The sequence below is a fragment of the Manihot esculenta genome, chromosome 6 (genome assembly GCF_001659605.2).
Source record: "Manihot esculenta cultivar AM560-2 chromosome 6, M.esculenta_v8, whole genome shotgun sequence".
NCBI lineage: Eukaryota > Viridiplantae > Streptophyta > Magnoliopsida > Malpighiales > Euphorbiaceae > Manihot > Manihot esculenta.
The window spans coordinates 22,532,806-22,555,532 of record NC_035166.2 but is presented as its reverse complement, the minus strand read 5'-3'; the positions used below and the strand labels follow the sequence as shown (position 1 = coordinate 22,555,532).

Here is a 22,727-nt window from a genome sequence, read left to right as displayed (position 1 = left end):
GGAGGATTTGTATTGTTGGTTTTTGAGTTTTTGCCCCTGTTGGCCTCTGTTGGAGGTCGTCGAAGAGCAGTAGTCTAGATGTCGGAGTGATGATGCCTGAGAACGACCCCTCCATAACAACTAAAGATTGGAAACATCATGGTGCTGCTTCTTTTCTCTGACAATAATTGACGCCAAGTTTATCAGGTTCTGATTAGAGGCAATTTTTAGTGTTCATCGGTGCTGATTAGGTGGTGGCCGTCGGCGCTAATGGAGTTCTTTTTAGGTGTATTGAATTCTAAACTAAAAAAATATAAAAAATATTTTTTTAAAAAATATTTTTTTAAAACAAACGAAATTAAAAAATAAATGTTTATTGCACTAAGAAAAAAAAAAGTGGGAGTAACAAAAAGGAGTTTAGACTTGGAGTCGTTGGAGATGTGTCGTCAGCCGTCGTCACAGCTGCATTTTTGAAGCATCCCATTGTCCACCAAATGCATGACCAACGCGTCCAACAGCACCACTGTCAACGCCGCCTAGGGTTTTACACTTTTCACAGCTAAGAGAATTTTAACTATTATTTTTATTATTATTATTAAATGCCCTCCAGATCCACACTCCAATATATTACTCAACAAAAGAGAGATTCTGGTCTCTCTCTCCCTGTTTGATTGTCCAGTCTGAGTTCACTTCAATATGGGGCAAGAGAGCTTCACTCCCCAGAAGAGAGCTAGTGGCGGAGGAGCCCTTCCCACCACAACCGCCAACGGCAGAGCGGGCCGTGCAACCATGCCGCGCGGCAGGCAGATTCATAAGACCTTCAATAACATCAAGATAACTATCCTCTGTGGTTTTGTCACCATCCTCGTCCTCCGCGGTACCATCGGCATTGGCAACCTCACTAGCTCTGACGCTGAAGCTATCAACCAGAACCTTATTGAGGAGACTAACCGGATTCTCGCCGAGATTCGCTCCGACAACGACCCTACCGACCCTGATGAACTGCCCGAGGCGGATATCAACCCCAACGTCACTTACACTTTAGGCCCCAAAATGTCTATTTGGGACGAGGAACGCAAGGTATGGCTTAACCAAAACCCCGAGTTCCCTAATTTTGTGAATGGGAAGCCTCGGATTTTGCTCTTGACCGGGTCGCCTCCTAACCCTTGTGATAACCCGATTGGAGATCACTATTTATTGAAGGCGATAAAGAATAAGATCGACTATTGTAGGATTCATGGGATTGAGATTGTCTATAATATGGCTCATTTAGACAAAGAACTAGCTGGTTACTGGGCGAAATTGCCCATGATTAGGAGATTGATGCTGTCGCATCCTGAAGTGGAGTGGATTTGGTGGATGGATAGTGATGCTATGTTTACTGATATGGTTTTTGAGATCCCGTTACCCAAGTACGATAAGCATAATTTGGTGATTCATGGCTATCCTGATTTGTTGTTCGAGCAAAAATCATGGATTGCTTTGAACACTGGGAGTTTCTTGTTTAGGAATTGTAAGTGGAGCTTGGATTTGCTTGATGCCTGGGCTCCAATGGGTCCCAAGGGGCCAATAAGGGAGGAGGCTGGCAAAATTTTGACTGCAAATTTAAAGGGGAGGCCAGCATTTGAGGCTGATGATCAGTCAGCTTTGATATACCTGCTTCTTTCGCAGAAGGATCAGTGGATGGATAAGGTTTACATTGAGAATCAATATTATTTGCATGGGTATTGGGCAGGATTGGTGGATCGGTATGAGGAGATGATCGAGAAGTACCATCCAGGATTGGGTGATGAAAGGTGGCCTTTCGTGACTCATTTTGTTGGTTGCAAGCCTTGTGGGAGCTATGGTGATTATCCTGTTGAACAGTGCTTGAGAAGCATGGAAAGGGCTTTTAATTTCGCTGATAACCAGGTGCTTAAGTTATATGGTTTTGGGCATAGGGGACTATTGAGCCCGAAAATCAAGAGGATCAGGAATGAGACAGCGACTCCATTGGATTATGTAGACCAGTTTGATATTCGCCGTCCAGCGGATGGAAACAGCGGATCAGAGAGCTAGTGGGTGAAAGATGTTCACTGTGCCATTATTTATAGGTAACGTAATTCCTTAGTTGAAGGCAGATTTAATCTGATAGCAGTTTACAATTAAGTTTGTTTCCTTTCAACGTTGTCTCGGTTATGCTTCTGAGATAAAAAGGTTAGAATTTTTTTTTATCGACATCAACTTTGTCTTCCTCCCTCCTGTGTTTGAGTAAATCAATGAAGGAAATTTACAAACAAGGCTATAGTATGGTTTTTCTTTTTGTATTTTGCTTCTTATCTGGGTATTACTCTGTTAATTTTCCTTTGCAATCATTCTTCTAGAATGTAAATTTTGTGTGCTGTTATATAAAAGCAGAATTTTCAATTTATCATTCAAATTATTTGAAAATGTAGTTATCTATTTGTTTTATTTATTTTTTCTTTTTTTTTTTTCTATTTTTGAAGAAATCGTTATCATAGACATCTAGATGCGTTGAGCTAGTTAGGCCTCTACGCTTTAATTTTTGTTCTGAGATTTTTTACACTTCACTTTAGATGGATGATTGCGCTTGACATCCAGAGCCTTTGATCCTTGCTTGCGTTGGTTCATCCTTGGATGCGAAATTGCAAATTATGATTATGATAGTGTATCACCAAGTATAGCATGCTAGCCTTTGCAGAGTACTTTTGAAGTGTCTCAAAGTGTATGGTGCTTTAGTTTACATATTTTAGCAGATGTCAGCTGTAAAACCAGAGTTCATAAGGTGAATGGTTATCCTTTGGGTCTTTTTATGCCCGAAACAATTATTAATTTTAAATAAATATAACTATTAATTTTTTTTTCTGTAAATTATTAAATATAATATATAAAGGTAAACAGATTCAGATATTATTTGAGCAATAATAATAAAGAATATGAGTTCAGATAATCTAAAATGAATTTCAATCGGGTTTGGGTCAACTTTGGGTATTTAAAATATTGAGTTTGGGGGCAGGTCGTGTATTTTTCTGGGTATCCTACCACTACAATCCCTAGATGACCGTCAATCATGGATTTTATTGTTTGTTCAGAGTATCAATTTGCATAGGATAGGAGTTTTGGCAAAATTTTGCTAACAGAGAAGCAGGTTTGGTTTTGTTGGAAGTCTAAGGCAGGGGTGAGCATTGGTTCAAACCAAAATAACCAAACTGATTTAATTTGGAATTTCAGTTTAGTTTATTTGATAATTTGGTTTGGTTAAATTTAAAATATTTATAAATCCAATTTATTTGGTTTAATTCTTTTTCTTTTTCAGAAAAATCAAACTGAGCCGAAATGTGTTGAATGATGATTAGTTTTGTATTTAAAATTATAGGGTGTTATGTGTGATCCCACTTGTTGCAAAAATTGTTGCTGCTCCTGCTTAGCTGTTGTGCTCTTAATTTTCTTTCCCCTCCCCTGATCACCCTTTCTTCTTCCTAACCCCTCTCTCTCTCTCTCTCCCCGCTCTCTCTCTCTCTCTCTATATATATATATTGTGCAAGCGAGGCGTTGCTGCTTGTGCTTCCTTAAGTCTCCTTCCCTCCTCCTTTGCTTGTACACTTACTCTTTTCCTCATCATTCCCTCACTTTCCCTTTCTCTCCTTTGCTTTCTCCATGTAGTGGTCGCAGAACCAAAAGGCTATGATAGACTTAGACATCCAAACCTGGCCATTCCTGTGAAGTTTTAATCCTTATACCATCAAGTCTTGCTCTTTTCGGTCGTGGACTACAATCCCAGCAAAGACCACATACCTCCATCTTTGTAGATTCACCTCAGGTGAGGCCAAATCCACTCAAAGCTGCATGAGATAGAGAAACTCGATTATGGAAGGTTTATTACTACTGCTCTTCCCATTCTTTCCCAAGATTCCTTTATTAAAAAAGATGGTTGTGTTCTGATTTTGTTGTTTTTTTATACAATTTTTTAGTTCAATGTATTCAAAAATCATGTTCCTTGATGGTTGTTTTGCTGATCACCATCCAAATTTTATGGTTGGCAAAAAATTACAATGTATCCTGGGTGATTTTTGTTATTTTATTTCCATGTATTGGAAGGTGATTTTCTGTGCTCAAATTTGGGCTTGTTCGGTTATTGAAATTTGAATTTTTAAGGGAAAATTATGTTGGTTTGATTGTTGAAATCGGTTGGTTTAGGGAAAAGCCCAAGATTATATTTGGAAAAAGGTATGGCATACGGAAATGGGGGGTGAAAGAGAACTAGTTCGGCAATCTCTTATGTTCAGTTCAATTTGATTTCTAACATAATAAATTCAATTATTCAGTTCTTATTCGATTAGTCAAACTTGCCAGTTGCACACTCCTAGGCAAATGTATTTCCTTTTTTTTTTTTTTGGTACTGTAATAGCGACGGGCTATGGTTGCTTGACGTTCCTATAACCTCAGTTGGACCATGGCTTGCCTTCAATACGAGGATAGGGTTGCTCGCCCAGATTCACGTGCCGAGGCCGGAGAGCGCTTGGTACGCAATTATAAGCATGATTTTCAATTAAGTTTGGTTGCTCGGCCACCGTTTTTAGCCATATGAGGGACAACGGGATCTGGATCGGCTAAAATTAGCTATTAGGGGTTTATCCTATTATTAGACCTCAAAAAAAAAAAAAATTGTAAACATGAAACTTGGGGAAAAAAATGTAAAATCACAAATCATGAAGCCACATTAAACTACACTAAATAAGTTAATACACATACAGAACTATGGATAAACAATAAGAATCTACGAACAAAATCAGCTGGCTTGAAACATATCAGATGTTACAGATTCTCGATTTTCCTATCCTCGACATCCAAAATGGTGATCCTTCGCTCAGCTACATCCTTCATCTCTGTCGGTTGCAATGCAAGTCGTTGTAGTCCGCTGATGTGTTTCATTGGCATTGGTGGCAGTTCAACTATTAAACTACCAATGCAGTAGGGAACAAAGAGAATTTGCCCATAAATTAACAGCCATTAATTAGCCAGTTTGGAAGCTAGAACCTTGTGTTGAGATAGCAGTACTTGGTTCATCTGAGAGATTTGATTCAGAAGCTGCATAATTTTCTGCAAATAACCAAAATCAAAGATTTTAGTGCAAGTAAACCACAGAATAGTTGTTAAGTACCGATGCCTTCTTGCATCTAAACATGCATATAATTACATATTATAGAAAATTGTTCGCCCTCATGGCGCCATTGTAAGATATTTCAATCCTACATCAAACGCTTGTTATACCAATTGTCTTCTCTCACAGGCATTTTTGCGAACACGTTAAACAAAATCGTATTATACAAACACATCCAACAGAAATAAAAATGACCGAACCTCATCTTTCTCACTGATAATCTGCATCAAATTCTCCACACTCTCACTCCTCCGCCTCTGCCGCCTTACTCGCACATACAACCACCACAAGACCACCGTCACCGCCAAAGCAACATTTCCAAATGACCAAAACGACCTTTTAGTACCACTACTATTAGATCCAAAATAGGACCCAATATTAGCAATTCTAGAACGCAAGATCTTAAAAGCAAAGCCCCACCAATTGGGCAAGAGTGTAACCTCCGGAGGAGAAGGTGAAGGATCAAAATCGGGACGAAGAAACGGTAAAGGAGACGAGGGCAAGGACTGGGGAGGGGTTGGGTGGTTTTTGGATTGTAGATTGAAACGAGAAGGAATGAGATTCTCATGATTACTTGGAGGGAAAATGGAGAAATCATCGTCGGCGTGATTCTCCGGGGAGGAGTCTCTGATAACAACCATAGACCATTGTTTTGAATAGGTTTTGTGGGTTGGCGGAAAATCGAATTCAAAGGGTTGGAGATCGTGCAAGTCCTTTAGACCACCGGAATGCGCTTCACTGTCCTCTTCCATCGACGGAGATAAAATGAAAATGGAAAAGCATTTATTTTCTCTTCTCGCTGGTTCCAGGATTTGGAGCAGGATTTTCCGTTTATATGGTTCGCGCTCCTGATGTCCGGCACACTTTTCACTTTTCAGAAAGGGTAATTTAAGAGTAATCCTAGAGATTTAATAAAATTCATAATTATTTTTTTTTTACGGGCAAAAATCCATATTTTAGTTAATACTAATTCATAAGGAATTAATATTTTTTAACAGTAATCAATTTATCCATTGAATTTATATTAAATTTTCAATTAACTAATTATCTATTAAAGGGGACACTTAAATTGTTATAAAATATTAAAATTATAGAGATTAATTTATTATAAATATTAAAATAATAAAAATTAAATTCTTATTATATTTAATATTAAATTTTAATGTAACTAATTATTTTATTAATAAAATAAAATTTAAAGGATTAACTTATTTTTTATTAAAAATATAAGAATTGAATAGTACATTTTATCAAATTTAAGAGATTTTATGGTATTTGAAAAATTGAAGCTTGTACGATATAGATGATATATTTTTAACTCTTAAATAAAATTTAAATATTTATACTATTTAATTTTTAAGAAATTATAATAAATTGGTTATTATTTTTAATAAAAATTTAACATAATTATTAAAAAATTAATTTTTTAAAAGATATGAATTAAAAACGAGCTATGTAAACAAATTTTAACAATTTACACATTCAAATTAAATTGATTTTTAAATTTACTACTTTTTATTATTAGACTCAATTTTTATAAACTAATCATCAAAATTTTTATTTTTCAAAAAGAAATCACGAAGGCAGCTAATTATATAATTCCAAGTGTATTAAAAAAACAATGTATTTTTACATTATAAAATTACAGCCACTCTTCTAAACATGAAAATATTTACATTATATAATTTCTCCAATTAAATCAAATTTTCAGACACCTATAAAAAATTAGATCGAATCAGATATTTTAAATTTAAATTTTGTATATAAAATATTTTTAAAATTTAAGAAAAAATATTTTATTTTTAATGAATTGTGTAAATATAAATTAGAGTCGAATAATATATATAAAAAATTAAATTCCAAGTTTGTTTTATTTAACTATTTGTTGTTCAGGGGCGGATTCCTTTTTCCCCTCCGACGTACTAGAGTTAAGGTCACATTTTGCATGAATTTATTTACTCAACTTCTTTTTATTGAACAAGAGGAGAGAGCCTTATGGTATGTCTTCGTTACTTATCTGAATTGAGGGCATTACATTTCAGTGGTTAAAATCATTAATCCAGAAGGAAACAGATCACTTATATATAAAAGAAAATCTATAAAGACAAAGGAAAGATAAGTTATCAGTTCTGCAGAACACAATCTTCACACACTAAGCTTCAGTGAACAATTTGGATCGGGCAGCCTCAAACTGTTAAGGGCTCTGCCATATGCGTTGCTGCTGCTACTTGTCAGGTTCTTACAATTTACCTTCCCTGGAAATTCGCTAACTGAGAAAACATTGGAGAATCAGTAGTTACTTCAGAATCATCATTAATTAAGACTGCAGGTTGCCCTTCAGGAGCCTTTCTACTTGAGTTCTCCAGAGGAATGAGATTTGTACTCTTATCTTCTGAATTGTCAGGAACAGAAGAAGCTTCCTGAAGCTGCAATGCATACTCCAAGTTCCACAGTACATCTCCCATGCCAGGCCTGTCAACGCCGTATTCTGCTAAACATTTCTCAGCAGCTTCCACATACTTTTTTAGAGATCCTGGATTAATAGTCCCAGCAATTTGGGGATCAATTACCTTCTCAATCATTCCTTTTCTATGCCACCGCATTGCCCATTCAGCTAAATTTACCTGCTCCCTTGACAGTGTTGGGTTTATCACAGGCCTTGCACATAAAACCTCGAACAGAACCACCCCAAAAGAGTAGACATCTGATTTCTCTGTAAGCTGTTGCTTCCTGAAATACTCAGGATCAAGATATCCGAAGCTGCCCTTCACTGCTGTGCTCACATAGCCCTGTTCCAAAGATGCAGCCTTGGAAAGCCCAAAATCAGATACTTTGGCTACGAAGTTCTCATCAAGAAGAATATTAGTGGTCTTAACGTCACGGTGGATAATGCCTTGTGCTGCACCAGTGTGGAGATAATGCAACCCACGAGCTGCACCAATGCAAATCTCGAGTCGTTGTTTCCATGACAAGGGAGGTAGGTTTGAGCCATAGAGGTGGTCGCGAAGTGGACCATTAGCCATATACTCATAAACAAGAATCATCTCCGATTGTTCATCGGAGAAGCCAATGAGTGATACGAGGTGACGATGTCTGAGCTTGGAGAGCATTTGTATTTCTGTCTGGAACTCATTTATACCCTGCTGAGAACTCGGGTTTCCTCGTTTTATTGCAGTCTTGATTCCATCTTCTAGCTCTCCAATGTAAACTTTTCCAAACCCGCCAACACCAATCACTGCTTTTTCATCAAAATTTTGTGTAGCTTTCTGTAATTCACTGAAAGTGAAATACCGGCCAAGACCCTGATTATTGAAGTAACCGGAGTGACTGTTCTTGCTTTTCCGGGAACCAAAGATGCTAGATCTCCTGGAACTGCTCTTGCTGGATAAGAATGTAGCTTGGCTTGTATGGAGAGGGAGGAGCCATGAGGAGAAGCTGTTTCGTTTCTGCCAATCAGTAGGCCTCTTCTGCCACCGGATACATACCATAGCGAGGAGGATCATCGCAGTTAGCCCCATTACAAGCCCAACAGCTGCTACAATCTTCATTGTTTGCGCTCCTTGTGACCCTTTAGCACCAAATAAGCCAGCCAAGCTCCTCACTTTGTTGCTTATCTTGATCACTTCCAATCCATTAAGAATAGCATCAGTCTGCCCAGACTGCACAGATGAAGGACCAACCTGAACCATGACAGTATTGTTCTTGATGGATGATGCATTGACGAGAAAATCCATATAATAAGCTGTGGCGAGGGCGTTGTTAATGGATGAAAGATCAAGACTTGACACGCCTATCAACTCATTTATATACACATTGAAGTACAATTCATTAAGGGACTTGCTCACAATATCACAAAAATGCAATCTGATCAAATACGAAAATCCAGGATCAACCCTCATCTCCCAAGTGAGATTAAAATTCTGCAACTGGATATTAGAATCTTTCATCTGTTCTGCGGTTGCATAGACCCCACGAGGAGCAATATATGAGTTGGAACCATTTTTTGGGTATTTGATGACGCTGGTAGAAACAGATGCATTTTGGGATCCTTGTGGAAATTTGTTGTATTCAGTATCAGGCAGCCAAGTTCTTGACAACGTATCATTCTTGGGAGTTATGATTGGACCTCCAACATTTAACCTGTAAAACACCTCGAAAGCATACTTGACCAAACCGTTGACAGTTCCTCCTTGGGGAAGTGTGGATGCAGAATCAGAAAGAAGAACGTCAGGTGCAGAAACAACCTCAATAGCATTGATGAAGGCGTAAGATTCTTGGTTGGGCTTGAAAATGAGAGAAAATGTTTCGCCGGTGACGTTTAAGAGGTATTCCTTGAAAACCACCGAGGAATTGTCTCTCACAGAGAACTCATGTAAGAGACCAAAATCATCGCCGGTCGTGACGGAGAAAACAGCAGTGGTTAAATTGAATTTCAGGTGGTGAAGGGGATAAAAGTAAAGGCGAACCCAATGCCATCCAGGATCAGAGATATAAAGAGAATATTTGGAATCAGAAGTTAAAATTCTTGCAGAGCGATACAGAGGAAGCGCAGATGAAGAGAGAGGAGAAGAAGAATTAGAAGCGACATTCACAGAAACAGAATCCATCGAAACTTGTACCTCTGTGCTGGTTTCAAGATAACTCCTTGTGGAGGAATCAGATTTGAAGGTTCGGCCATCTTCAAGCTTGGTATCTTGTGATGAACCGCAATCAATGAGATAGTTATCAGAAGGTGAAAACGCAAGATCAGAAGAATTACGACTGCTAACACAATTGAAGGTGGCAATGAGTAAAAAAAAGAAAAGGAGCAAAAGGGTATGATTATCTCTCCCCATTAGATGAGGCAATGATGAGAAACGATAAAGCTTAACGAGAAGATGGTGGTGGAGAAGAGGGCATTGATGAACTAGAAAAAAGCAGTCATGGGAATAAAAAATGTGGATGTGGTGGAGTGAGAGAGAAGAAGGAAGTTGGAAGCAAGTAAGGGAAGGACGTGCAAGGTTGTCTGGTGAAGTTTCGTAAGTTTGTTTGTTTTTTCTTTTTTGTTTGTTTGTTGTTTGTTTTTTTGGAGGAGTCGTAGGTTTGTTTGTTTGTCTGTTTGTTACTTGGAGATGGATGAGAGGAGACTTGGTAAGAGAATGAGAATGTTAAGACAGCTTTTAACTGATAGAAGCGACTTGTGCGCTGGACCTTGAAAGCCACTATGCTTTCGTCTGCCTTTTTTCCAACTGTACCAACTACCAACAGAGAAGCTCACAGCCATATTTTTATTCAACTTAGGTAAATATTACAGACAATTAGGTCTTTTGTTTTTGGGTTATCTTCAATCATAGGTATATGATTGAGATTGGACAAGATACTATGGTGATTAATTTTCATTACAGATAGTAATGGTCCAATAGTACAAATGCTCTTTTTAGAATTTTTTAAGAAAAATTTTTATAATCATAATTACATTATAACCGAAATTGATCTGACAGAAGATCTTGTCATAATTTTTCTTGGGAAAGAAAATCATGTTATTGATTATTAGTATTATTTTAGATTGAACCATTAATAGCTAAAACAGTTTAGAGCTTACTAATATTTAGATAGATTTTACTAATAAAAAAGATATTCAGAAACGTATGGTTGTGTTATAAGAACATTCCCTTTCGACTTTCGCCACGCGATTGCCAACGGAAAAATGTTGGAAAGAGACGACAAGGTAAAGTCTTTTGGGACTGACCGAAAGATAATATTTTTGTTTTTTTTTTCTTAAAGAAAAATTAACACACAATGAATTTATATATATAATTTTAAATACAACTCCGTATCAATCTTAATAAACATTAATTGAATTTATGTGAGGGTCCTATGCTTACTTTAGAGAGTCTACTTTTTAACTAATTTTAAATTATTATAAATTCATATAGTTATAAATTAATATTTTGACATTTAAAAAATACAATTTCCAGTATTCATTTTTTTTTTATTCTGTTTCATTTTGTCTGTTAGTGATATCGTTTTTACTATAATTTTATCTGTTAGTGACATTTTTTTGCTATAATGTCATATTTGCAGTACTAATATATTTGAGTAAAATACACAGACAATGAAATGTAGTAATAATAATTTTTTTTTGTTTTTGAAAAGAAAAATAGTCAATAATGCGATATGAAAGTTGGGGTTTTCCTATATTGCCGAATGCTAGTATGAGGATTAAATTTGTTATACAAAAAGAATTAAGGATCCACAATCATATGGATCAAAGAATATTGATTATAAAATTTATATAATTATGGAGCTTTCATTTTACAAATGCAAATTTTATTATCGCAACCTAGAGCCCTGTTCATAAGCTCTCAGATATACCAATCCTCGTTTTATCCTCTGCAAAAGAAATCAGAAAGAGAAAAAGATTATAAATAACAACAATAATAAATTATATATGCACGAGCACCCCTTTCCCACATTAACTCAGTATGAAGAATCCTATGCCAGGAGTAAAATGGTACTGAAGAAATCACTGGAAGCAACTAACTTCATTAACTACCACTAGCCAAGTAACCTTTTGCGTGCAGACATAACCAAATCATTTCATTGCTCTATTCGTCTTAATATTGAGTAACAACATTTAACAATTATTAACTATCCGTAAGGCCAAGAAAAATGTGTTAAAAGGTCTACATACCTCTTCTGTATCCCTTATACGCAGGAGCTCCAATTTTTCATAGGGCTTCCTGTCTGATAATGTAGCAAGCTGAAGACAAGCATAAATCAAAATCAGCAACTACAACAAACCATTTTTAACTCCTACATACTCATTGTGAAAGTAATCAATACCCAGAAGCTGAAGCGCTCAGGATCCAGTGGTGTGGGCATCATCGCTTCCACATTTAATAGTTTCTCAAGTCTTCTTCGATCTGTATGAATTGTCATAAATTGAAACAACAGAATGAGAAAAAAACAATAGAATAAGGGGAAAAAAAAGCCCTTTTCTTTATGCAACGGAAAACTATAAGTGCACAAATGATTTAGCGCTGCTAATGCAGATATGAAATCATTTCCCACCTACTAACACACACTTGGTAGTTGGTATAGGGTTCTACAAGTCATGATAAAGTTGCACTTGACTCAGAATTAATGAAGGACGAGACAACCTCCACCTAATTCTAATTCAACAGTTCAGTGCGAATAGTAAAAACATTGACTCAAATAAATAGTGCCTTTTACAAGAGAAGGCATTCATCCCTAGTGTTTACCTTGTCTTGCAGCTTCCTTTGCCCTCCTTAACCATGACTGAGCATATTCTGCTGCATTATTTGTGATATCCTGTAACTGAAACCATCCAGAAAGAAAAAATTCATATAAGCACCACCAATTTGTAACAAAAGGTGAGCATTTCTCACAATAGCACAATTTAAATTTGGGCATTCAACTTCGAGACCTTAGTCATGAACCTATTTGAACAAGGGGTAAAAGGGTTTCATGATAAATGGCATTCAATGAACAACTCAACTCAAATGAAGCCCCAATCCTAAACTAATTGAGGGGACCACCACATGAGCCACACACAGAGACTTAACATCTCGAGTCTTCCTATACTGATACAAACCATTTTGTGCAATAATATCTCTTTGATACAAGAACCAAAAGGCACCAGTAACCAATAACAATAACAATAACGAGAAGTTAAACCAAATTTTCAATTTGAACTTTTCAGCTTCACTTTGACACCAAAGCAAAGGAATAAAATAAAATAACTATTATGTTATGTGCAGAGATTATTCCTAATCAAATCAGTTAGCATATGATATAATATGTGTTCAATTTTTTTTTCTTTGAAAGTAGCAGTTACATGATATTTTCTTTATATTTCTTTTATGCTGCTTAAATTACAGCATATTTTCTTTAGTGGGTGATAGTTACCAAGTTAGTTTGTGTACTTGGTGCATGATTAATTTATGATTATGAATAGAAAAAGGGACTTCAGTATTTTCACAAGGTTGAGTTATCAGAGAGTTCTCTAAGAAAAGTAATTCGCAACAGGTTCATCCACCCATTGATTTTCAGTTAGATTGCCCCATAACCAGATCAGTTTCCAAAAACTGTAACAAATAATAACAATAATAAAGAAAAATGGAAGAAGAAAAATAAGAATATATAAGCAGCACGCATACTTCTGCTCTCATTCTCGGTGGATCATCTTGAACCCATTCAACCTCTGCAACTCGATACCTGCATGATAGAAAGAAATGAACAATAAAAAAAAAAAAAGGATAGACTGGGTCAACATCAATAGTAATTCTCTATAAGAAAAGCAAGCTCACCCATCTTGATCCCAAGATTGAAGGATGCGAAATCTACGGCGGCTTTCAACCTGCAAGAAATAGTATTTTCATAAATAGAATAAGGCCAAATGACTTTAAAAAAAAAAAAGAAGCCAAAGCTTTAGTGCTGCTTTCCAATTACAGCCAATTCTTTTTTTTTTCCATCAATTCTAGCCTAAATTTAAAGTTCTGTATTGTTTATGGCCGATGGAAAAAATTAAGAACTAGAGCTACTGATGTAATATCAATATTATTATTTTATCTATTGTTGCTGATCTACTTTATTCTGTTCAAAAGGGTTATCAACACTGTTATACAAAGCTGAGGGTAGACGAGATGTTCATGGGTGCGTATTTATAAAAGGGCACCATACATTCCCATCTATTCTTTGCTGCTAATATTTTTCTTTGAGCTGATGAAAGAGAATGTAGTACAATTAAAAAGATTCTGGATATTTATGAAAGGGCGTCAGGAGTCAGGACAAGCTATTAATTTCCAAAAACCTGGAATTTTCTTTAGATATAATGTGGCTACTGAGGTTAGGGTCATGATTTCTAATTCGCTGGGTGTGTCCAACCCATAAGGTATTTAGGTCTCTCATCCTTGATTAGGTGTAATAAGGTGTAATATGAGGAGTGTCAGTGCTATGGATATTTACATGATAGAATGTGGAAAAGCATACATGGGTGAAGAAGAAAATTATTGCCTAGGGCAGATAAGGAGATACTGCTCAAAGCAGTGGCTCAATCTATTCCGATCTATTGTAGAGTGTCTTCCTTATTCCTATCTATCTGTATGAGGAGTTTCAGATAATTATAGAACTCTTTCCTGTGGGTTGGAAGCAGAATGCAAGTTCTACCATTCATTGGTGGTCGTGGGTTGCTTGTGTGCTAGGAAGGAGGAGGGTGGGGTTGGTTTTCATGATCTGCGTTGTTTTAATATTGTCACGTTAGGGAAGCAGCACCAGTGTTTTATCACTGGCTCACAATCGCTTCTGTCCAGGTATTTCAAAGCTAAATATTAACCTCAAGGGGGTTTCTAGGAAGCCACTGAAGATTCAAACCAAATTTTACTTAGAAGAGCAAGCTGCATTGTCAAGCCTTATTATTATTAGGGCAAATTACTATCAAGTGCCTGAATTGTGAAATTAATTAATACGCCCCTATTTCAAAATTATGCAATTAAAACATTTCTATATTTAATAAAATCCAACTCTTTAGTCTTTCTCTTAAAAAACTGTTAGTTGTCTTGAATTATTTATATTGTTTAGTCCTTATAATTTTAATTATAGGAATTATTTAGTCCCTGTAATTTTAATATTATTACCATATTGTTCCTCTGACCAAGCCTAAAATAAGTTAACGGTTTTTTGACATAAGGACTAAAGATTTTGATTTTACAAAATCCAGTGATATTTTAATCGAGTAATTTTGAAGTAGAGATAAATTAGTAAATTTTCTAAAAATCTAGAGACCTTATTGAAAGGTCATCTCTCTCTTTCTTTCTCCTTCCACCCATCTTCGTCTCTCTCACTCCCTCCACCTATCCCTTTCTATCTCCTTCTGCCATCCATCACCATTCTCTCTCCTTGATTCCACATAAAGCACATAATGAGATAAAAACGGAAACTAGATGACCTCCCAACCCCCAGCCAAAAAAAAAAACACACACACACACGCAGAAAAAGAAGGAAACAAAAAAAAACCTCTTCTAAGGTCTGATATTTGGATGCTTCATGCTCAAAAATTACAATGTCTTATGTAACATTTTGTAGATATGCTAGTCACTAATGAAAAAAAATATTTATGCAGAGTGCTAATCAATTATGAAGTCTTGTCGCTTTTAGAAGAAAAACAAAACAAAGGTATTTCTGCAAGGAAAAGAAAGATGATGTTTTTACCTCTAGATAGAATCGCCCATCTGGAAGTGGCTCACACCTATACAGTAGCAACTAGTTGACTCATAATAAAGCCATGTTTAAATTAAAATGTTCAGCAGATGGAATATGAACTAAAAACCTACTCTGTTATCTCCACTTCACAAGCGAAATCAACTATAAATCCTGTAGCAGAATCAAGGATAACCTAAATAACCACATTAAGAAAAGCAACATTAAGTGATTTTTCCATGGATTCATCAAGTAGAAAAGAGATGAAGAAAAGGACCACTGTATAATCTACCATTCCCATCCTATGATTTCCTTCCATTATCCTCCTCACCTGTCATGAAAAGTAGAAAGCAGACTAACATTATCAATGAAAAGAAAGAATAAAACTTGGAAATGGTTAAGTTACTTCGAAGGAAAAGAAGAAACAAAGATGGAAAGACATAAAAGCATATTTCTGACAATATTTCAAAGCTTTTGGTAATGGCAAGATTTAAATGCCACAATATTTCTGACATTTTTCCCCAAGCTAAAACAGATGGGAATAAAAATCATCTTTCCCACAGACATATTTGAAACGCACAACCAAATGGATAGACTTATGACTATAAACAAATAGTTGCATTGCAATGATAGCTCACTTAAGTCTCACAACCTTCAAGAAATCGGACTCACACAGCTCACACGCATGGCTCACTAAAGTCCCAAAACCTTCAGGAGATCAAGCGCTAAGTACTGGACAAAAGTAACATCAGCTGCCAAGTCACAGCCAGTTACAGAACAAATAGCTCATACAATTGCACCAACAAAAGGGCTTAATGCCACTCCTGTAATTCTTTTCACGCTTTGGGTCAAAAGAACTGCTTGATGAAAATCAAATTCTCAAGCTTTCTAAGCAACATAGTTCGCTTTAAAATATTTACTTTTCTGTGTGTTTGTCACTTTGAGTGGAGTAGGAACAGGTTAGTGGAAAAAACTCGCATTAGATGAGTGTATATTGATCCAGATGAACTTGAATCATTAGGATGCACAAAGATATAATGATGGTGTGTGATGGTCTTCCAAATATTCATAATTAGCTAAATCTTAAAACCAAAAATTGTCATCCGTTTCTCTATCAGATCCACATATCTTGCATTATAACATCCTTCCTAATCTAAAAACAGATGTGTGCATATATTTCTAGAAAAGGAACTCAAATCGAGCTTGAAAGCATTTAACTTAAAACAGCAGTATTAAATATTACTGGTCAAATTATGCTAAATGCCTCGCTCAGTTAAACCCAGCCCTTGTATCACACAACCTTTTAGGAGCCCTAGGATTTCATGTCAAAGCATTGAAAATTCAACAAATAGATACACATGGCACATGAAGAAAAGGCATAATCTTTTACATCATTATGTTGAGTAACAGCCAACCATTTATATTGTCAACAGATTGGTCAGCTCACCATTAGCCTGTATCGGGGTTCAAATATGTGGAGTGGAAACTTCTGACATGGAATTACAACATCCATAACAAAAAGGGGGATCAGATCAACCCCAAAATTTGTCAAACTTTCATGCTCAGACTTTCTATCAGCATATTCCTCCGGGAAGTTCTTTTGTATGATGTTGTTCAGTGTCACACTGGTAGAAATCCAAATAAATGTTCAAAATATTGAAATCATTAAACTATACAATATACATCTCTTTCTTCATTGGAATTTTTTTAGTTTTCAGTTTCCACTTTATGTTGAAAGTGAAACCAAAAGCATAGATGAAACGTGTTCAGCTCATTGAAATGTGAAATAGTTCACAAAAAAGAGTAGGGCCAAAAAGTGGAAACAAGTAAAAGATGTTAATTTCAAAAATGAAACAGAAAATGAGAGGACTAAGACCTTTTTCAATCAAACACTGCATGATAACTATTTACATGCTTTAGTATTCAGAAAAGGCAAAAGAACACATTTAAGTAAAATTTGAAAGAAGAAAGCATTTTCCCTCACCCATTAACTGCCCAGCATGAATAGTAAATAGGAAAAAAAGTTAAAAGCAATGACTAAATAGTTTCGATGTGCATGCTTCTTTCAACTGCAAGTTCTTTAAATTTAATTTGTACATCACACAATCAAGATTTAATTTAGACAGCATCAGCCAACAAATACCATACCCGTAATCATGCATAGTTCTTAATCACTACATTATCTCTTTCACAATAGCATGGCTTGCTGCTTTTAGACCAACTACTTGAACTAAATTGCAAATGCAGAGAGAGACACTCTAGAAACAAAAATCTAAAATATTGAAGATAAGCAGCTCACCTGATTGCACATGTTCTTGGACTGATAAACAGAACTGTTCGACACAGTGGACATCTGTTACCTGATAATTTATACAAGGTCAGAAAACATAGATAGATAGACTGGATTGAAACTGCTGAAAGTAAGTGAAACTTTGATGAAAAGAAGAAAAAAGAGAGCAGAAATTTTGAAAGAAAATACTCGATTACTCCCATCAAGCCAATTGGGGCATATATACTACTTACAAGGGTACATACTAGGTAACAAGATAAATTAATTCCCTAATTATAGTCTAATCATATCCCAATCTTATCACACAATCATATCCCTAATTATCACTATAAATCTAGGCTATTTACAGAAATAATCTCAACAGTAAGAAACGGAAAAAGAAAAACACTGACCACGGTCCATTGTTTGAAACAAACATGAGCGGCAAAAAGAATGCCCACAAGGAGTTGTAACAGGTTCATATAATAACTTCAGGCAAAGCGTACAATCAAATTCATCACTACGTTCTGGTTTATGGCTTCTCCTCGATGTATTAGCCACTGATCTCTCCAAATTCTGAAGAGAAGCCCGAAGAGGATTGCTACACATTACAGAATACTCAGCAGAAAGGGAAAAATACATATTATATAAATTGTTACACACTAGTAAGCGACCACTCCACAGATTGTGAATCTTAAATGAACCACATGATTGAACTGTCCATCATTTGAGAATTTGAAATTATGCATAAAAAGAATACAAATTACCTAAAAGGATCAACCTGAAGGCCTGAAAGAATAACATCTCGAGCCAACTCATATTTTTCTAACTGCCATTCCACGTCAGAAGATGAACGTTAATTTGAGACATGAGAAAGAAAGCAAGTAAAAGCCCTGAGAACCTTATATAGGCTCCAAGTATATAAGACACAGAAAAGAGAGTGTGAATCAATCTTACCAGGATGAGAGCACTGGCCTTTAAGATGTATGAATTCACTGAATTGTTTCTGAGATCCATCACCTTCTCAGCATCCTTTAGTGCAAGCTGAAATAATAATTGGACACAGATTTCTTTTCATATTTCAATAAAAAAAAAAAAAAGAAAAAAAAAGAAAAGAAGAGCTTATCATGCAATTACTAATATTCCAAAGCAAATTAAAAAATGGCACATACTTCAGCATGCATAGTGGGATCCAGCCCATTTAATGGTTTATATTCAGAAGCAGAAGCAGGTCTCTGTTTCAGGAATTGGCTAATCCTGGTTAAAACAAAACATAGCAATTGAAACAAATCCATTAGAACGATAAAATTAAGATTTAAAGATAAAAAAAAAAAAAAAGAATCCTCCTTGAGATGGATGAATGACCATCCCATTATAATACATGAATAGAATGGACTGAACAATCAAATGAAGGAATAAATAATCAAATAAAGGAAGTGATAGTAAGAATAACCTGCTATAAGCAGCACTCCTGTTGCCAAGAATAACAGGATCTCCTGGTTTGATGTTGTTGGCTCTTGAGTAGCAATTGATAGCCTAAACAAGAAATTTAACTGATCATCCCTGGTTAATAGCAAAGCGTAAGCATAGCTTTTCATACAATAAGAACTAAGCCCTATCAAGACTACCCTAAGAATAGCTGCCTTAAATTTAGAATCACTGCAGTAAAGCCTTAGATTAACATCTCTACTACCTGACTGGAATTTTCAGTATTAAATTCTTCCATGCTATAAAACAAGCCTAGCTTGCCCTTGTGCCTGCACATGTTCAATTTTTTCCCAAATCCCCCCCCCCCCCCTTCCAGATGAAGAAATTTAAAGCAACAAGGAAACAAAACATTGGTAGCATTTCAAGCGACTAAATAATTTACCTCCTCAAAATGATTCTCTCGGAATGCTTGGTTTCCATTCTGCACCAGATCAAAAACATGACTAAACCGATCCCAAGACAATGATCTTGCACCTTCATTTGCCTGCAATTTATCAAGCAATCGCTAATTGAAAATACACAAATTATTCAATTATACTCTCAAGAAAACAACAAAAACTTCACATCAAAAGGATCTGTTTCCTAGTAGTGCAAGAAAATAGATGGACCAATCCTCTCTCAAATAACAAGTGAATGCAGCAAACAACTAAACCTTTAGTAAACATTGCCACTTTTCCAAACATACATTAAGAAATTATATTTCTCTCATTAAGCAACAGCAGTATGAATATGTTCTTGTGCAATTAATTGACCAAAATTTTTCTAGAAGGAAAGGATATATAAACTAAAATATTTACTCCCAAATCCTTTTCAACCTTTGTAATCAGTTTTGCAGAAAGTAAAACAGTAAATTTCAAAAATAAAATGAAATATCTTTTTTTTTCTTGTCAATTCCCCCATCGGATTTCCCGGCGAGTAAGCAGCTAGTGAGCAGCTACAGGGCAAAGGAAACAAATTAAATCGTTGTCTTATCACACATTCTCCACAGCTACCAAACACTTAAAAGAAAGAAAAAACCATACAAAACAAATTCAACTACACAAAAGTCCCGCCCGTTTGGTTTCCAAGAAAATGCAGGAAAAGGCAAATAACACACTATTATAAAATATATACAGTATTGTTTCTTCAGCTCTTGTAAATAGAAAAAAAGAACTTGAATTTTTCCCTTATTTTTTACTGCATTTTCAACTCAATACAAGAAAACAGCTTATAGAGAAAGAGAGAAAAAGAGAGACAAAATCAATCAAGACAAATACTAGTAATGATTGAAGTGAAATAGAGTGCTCATTATCTCACGAACCAAAAGACTAGAAAATTGCGAAACAAGCCTCACCCAAATGTAGTCCTCTACATCGTCAAGACCTTCGAGAGGCACTCCAGACGACGACGCATCACCAGACATTGCATCAATCAATTGCTCTGAAAGAACACGCAGGAACAGAGTAAAAGGTGGAGAGATTGGAAGAGGGAAATTGATAAGGAAGTCGAAGAGGAAAGTGGAAGGAATAGAGGAGAGGAGATAGCTAAGAGAATCGTGTTATATTCTGCATCCTTTCATTTCCGCGGACCAAATTCATCTACGTGGTTTTCTCTCTTTATATACCAAAAATTTCGAAAAAAGAAATTAAATAAATAAATAAAAAAGGTTCTGGTATCTGTAGCTTCTCTCCCTTCCAATCAACGGTGAATTCTTTTGACTTATAGTTGAGTAGGAGATTCGGTATTTTGCAATTATGAAGTGATCTTAATAAATTAAACTAAAATAGAACTTATCTTAGAAATTTTAATTTTTGAATTAATTTAAGTTTAAATGAAAAGATTTAAATTAATTTGAATAAAAATAATTAAATTAAAAATCATGAAATTTATTTTTTAGCTTTTTTAATTCACTGGCTTTCCATTTTCTGTCTGGAGGGAGAATCAAAAGGCGAAGGTGAAAATAGACAAAATAATAAAAATAACAATAATAGAATAAAAAGGTAGCCGTCTGTGTTCGTTAAGATCGGCGACCGTCGTGGCCGAGAGATGCCACCTCACTACAAATGCCTCGGACAATTTCCCAACCCCCTTCTTCCCTTGTCCTGGAAATTTCCTGAGAAAATAATTAAATAAACAAACCTTGGTCAAGTCAAATACTAAAATAATCTACAATACGCCACCGGCTGGTGTTATTTATCTCAATGTTGTATTTTTATTAAAAGAAATATTTATTTAAATGTATGAAAACTTATGCTGTAATTATTATAAAATAAAGATTGGAGTATTGAAGTATCGAGTAAATTCACTAATTTTATTTGTAGTGGATACAAAGATGGGAAACAGCCCTTCATTAAACAACAAGAACTCTTTTAGTTTCATTTGTGTGTTTGTCTTCATTGCCATTTGGATTCCACATCTGCTAATTTCTTCTACAAAACCTATGTTGCAATATCCTCCCCAATTGAAGAGTGCTTGTTTTATTTATATATACATATATAAACTAATTAATTCTAATCTTAATTTTAATCATAAAATTATAATATTTTAATTTAATTATTAAAATTTGTGTGTAAATTTTATTTTTTGATAAATAAAAAATTGTATAAGTGAATTTAATATAAATTAACATTATTAACAGAACGAGTTATATAATTATTAAATTAAATTAAATATTATATTTATATGAAATTAACTAAAATTAGTGACTAAAAATATATAATTTTAATTTTACAGCAACTATATTATGTATTTTTTTAATTAAAATTTTACTTTTTAAAATTACTCAAATTATATTCATTAATATTATTATTTATACAATTAAAAAATTAATGAAATTGCTATATCAATAAAATTTAAAATTAATTATAAAAAATTTATAATTTATTTTTATTATAATTTTAATTTTAATTTTAATTTTTTATAATTAAATTTTATTTTTTAATATCTAATTAAATAGATTATACAGTTATTTATATAATTAAAATTTTATAAAATTATTAAATTATTCTTTTTCACTATTAAATATATTTAAAAATTATTAATTATATTATTTTTTAATTTTTTAATTTTTATCAATAATTTTATAATAATAATCTATCTTCATATTATTTTAATTAAAATTATTATTAATTAATTTTTTTAAATAAATCTAATATATTTATTATTTAGTATTATTTTTAAAATTATTATTAAAAAATAATTTTATTAAATATATTAATTATAAAATATTAAAAAATTTTAAAATAATATTTAAGATGATTAGATTTAAAAATATTAAAAATAAATTCAAGCCACCCTACACAAAAATAAAGATCTGGCGTTTTCTAGTGGCTGAGAATGTTAGGGTTGTTAAATCAATCATGTGTGATGAAATCTCGCAGCATCAATGTTTAAGGGCCCACCCCACCCCTCTTCTCTTTTGATTAGTTAGAGTATTACCTCATTTTGGGATAAAATGTGAGTACACTGTTGTATAACAAGTTTTTTCAATGAAAAATATGAAAAATATTCGAATGTGACTTCAAGTTTATATATTTTTCATGAATTTCATTTTGTAACCAAATTTAAAATGTTTCGCATCATCATCAAAATAATATATTTTGTGATTTAAATGATGGTAATGCATGATTTAGTATATAATATTTTTTTTAA

General features: G+C 34.5%; 2 protein-coding genes across 2 annotated transcripts; one reads left to right on the top strand and one right to left on the bottom strand.

Moving 5' to 3' along the window:
• The first annotated feature begins 382 nt into the window (after window positions 1-382).
• On the top strand, window positions 383-2,285 carry LOC110617691 (probable xyloglucan 6-xylosyltransferase 5). Its single transcript, XM_021760648.2, has one exon. The coding sequence runs from the start codon at window positions 676-678 to the stop codon at window positions 2,035-2,037; it is 1,362 nt and encodes a 453-aa protein (XP_021616340.1). The 5' UTR covers window positions 383-675; the 3' UTR covers window positions 2,038-2,285.
• A 2,374-nt stretch (window positions 2,286-4,659) lies between these two features.
• On the bottom strand, window positions 4,660-20,684 carry LOC110617912. Its single transcript, XM_043957780.1, has 21 exons — window positions 20,431-20,684; window positions 19,480-19,581; window positions 19,063-19,145; window positions 18,782-18,866; window positions 18,567-18,653; window positions 18,377-18,438; window positions 18,023-18,210; window positions 17,640-17,700; window positions 16,788-16,965; window positions 15,633-15,671; window positions 15,475-15,536; window positions 15,353-15,389; window positions 13,453-13,502; window positions 13,303-13,360; window positions 12,385-12,460; window positions 11,966-12,045; window positions 11,814-11,882; window positions 11,463-11,512; window positions 7,391-10,285; window positions 5,341-5,767; window positions 4,660-5,079 (listed from the first exon to the last, which is right to left on the bottom strand). The coding sequence occupies exons 1-21, from the start codon at window positions 20,497-20,499 to the stop codon at window positions 4,990-4,992; spliced, it is 4,848 nt and encodes a 1,615-aa protein (XP_043813715.1). The 5' UTR covers window positions 20,500-20,684; the 3' UTR covers window positions 4,660-4,989.
• Between the last annotated feature and the right edge of the window lie 2,043 nt (window positions 20,685-22,727).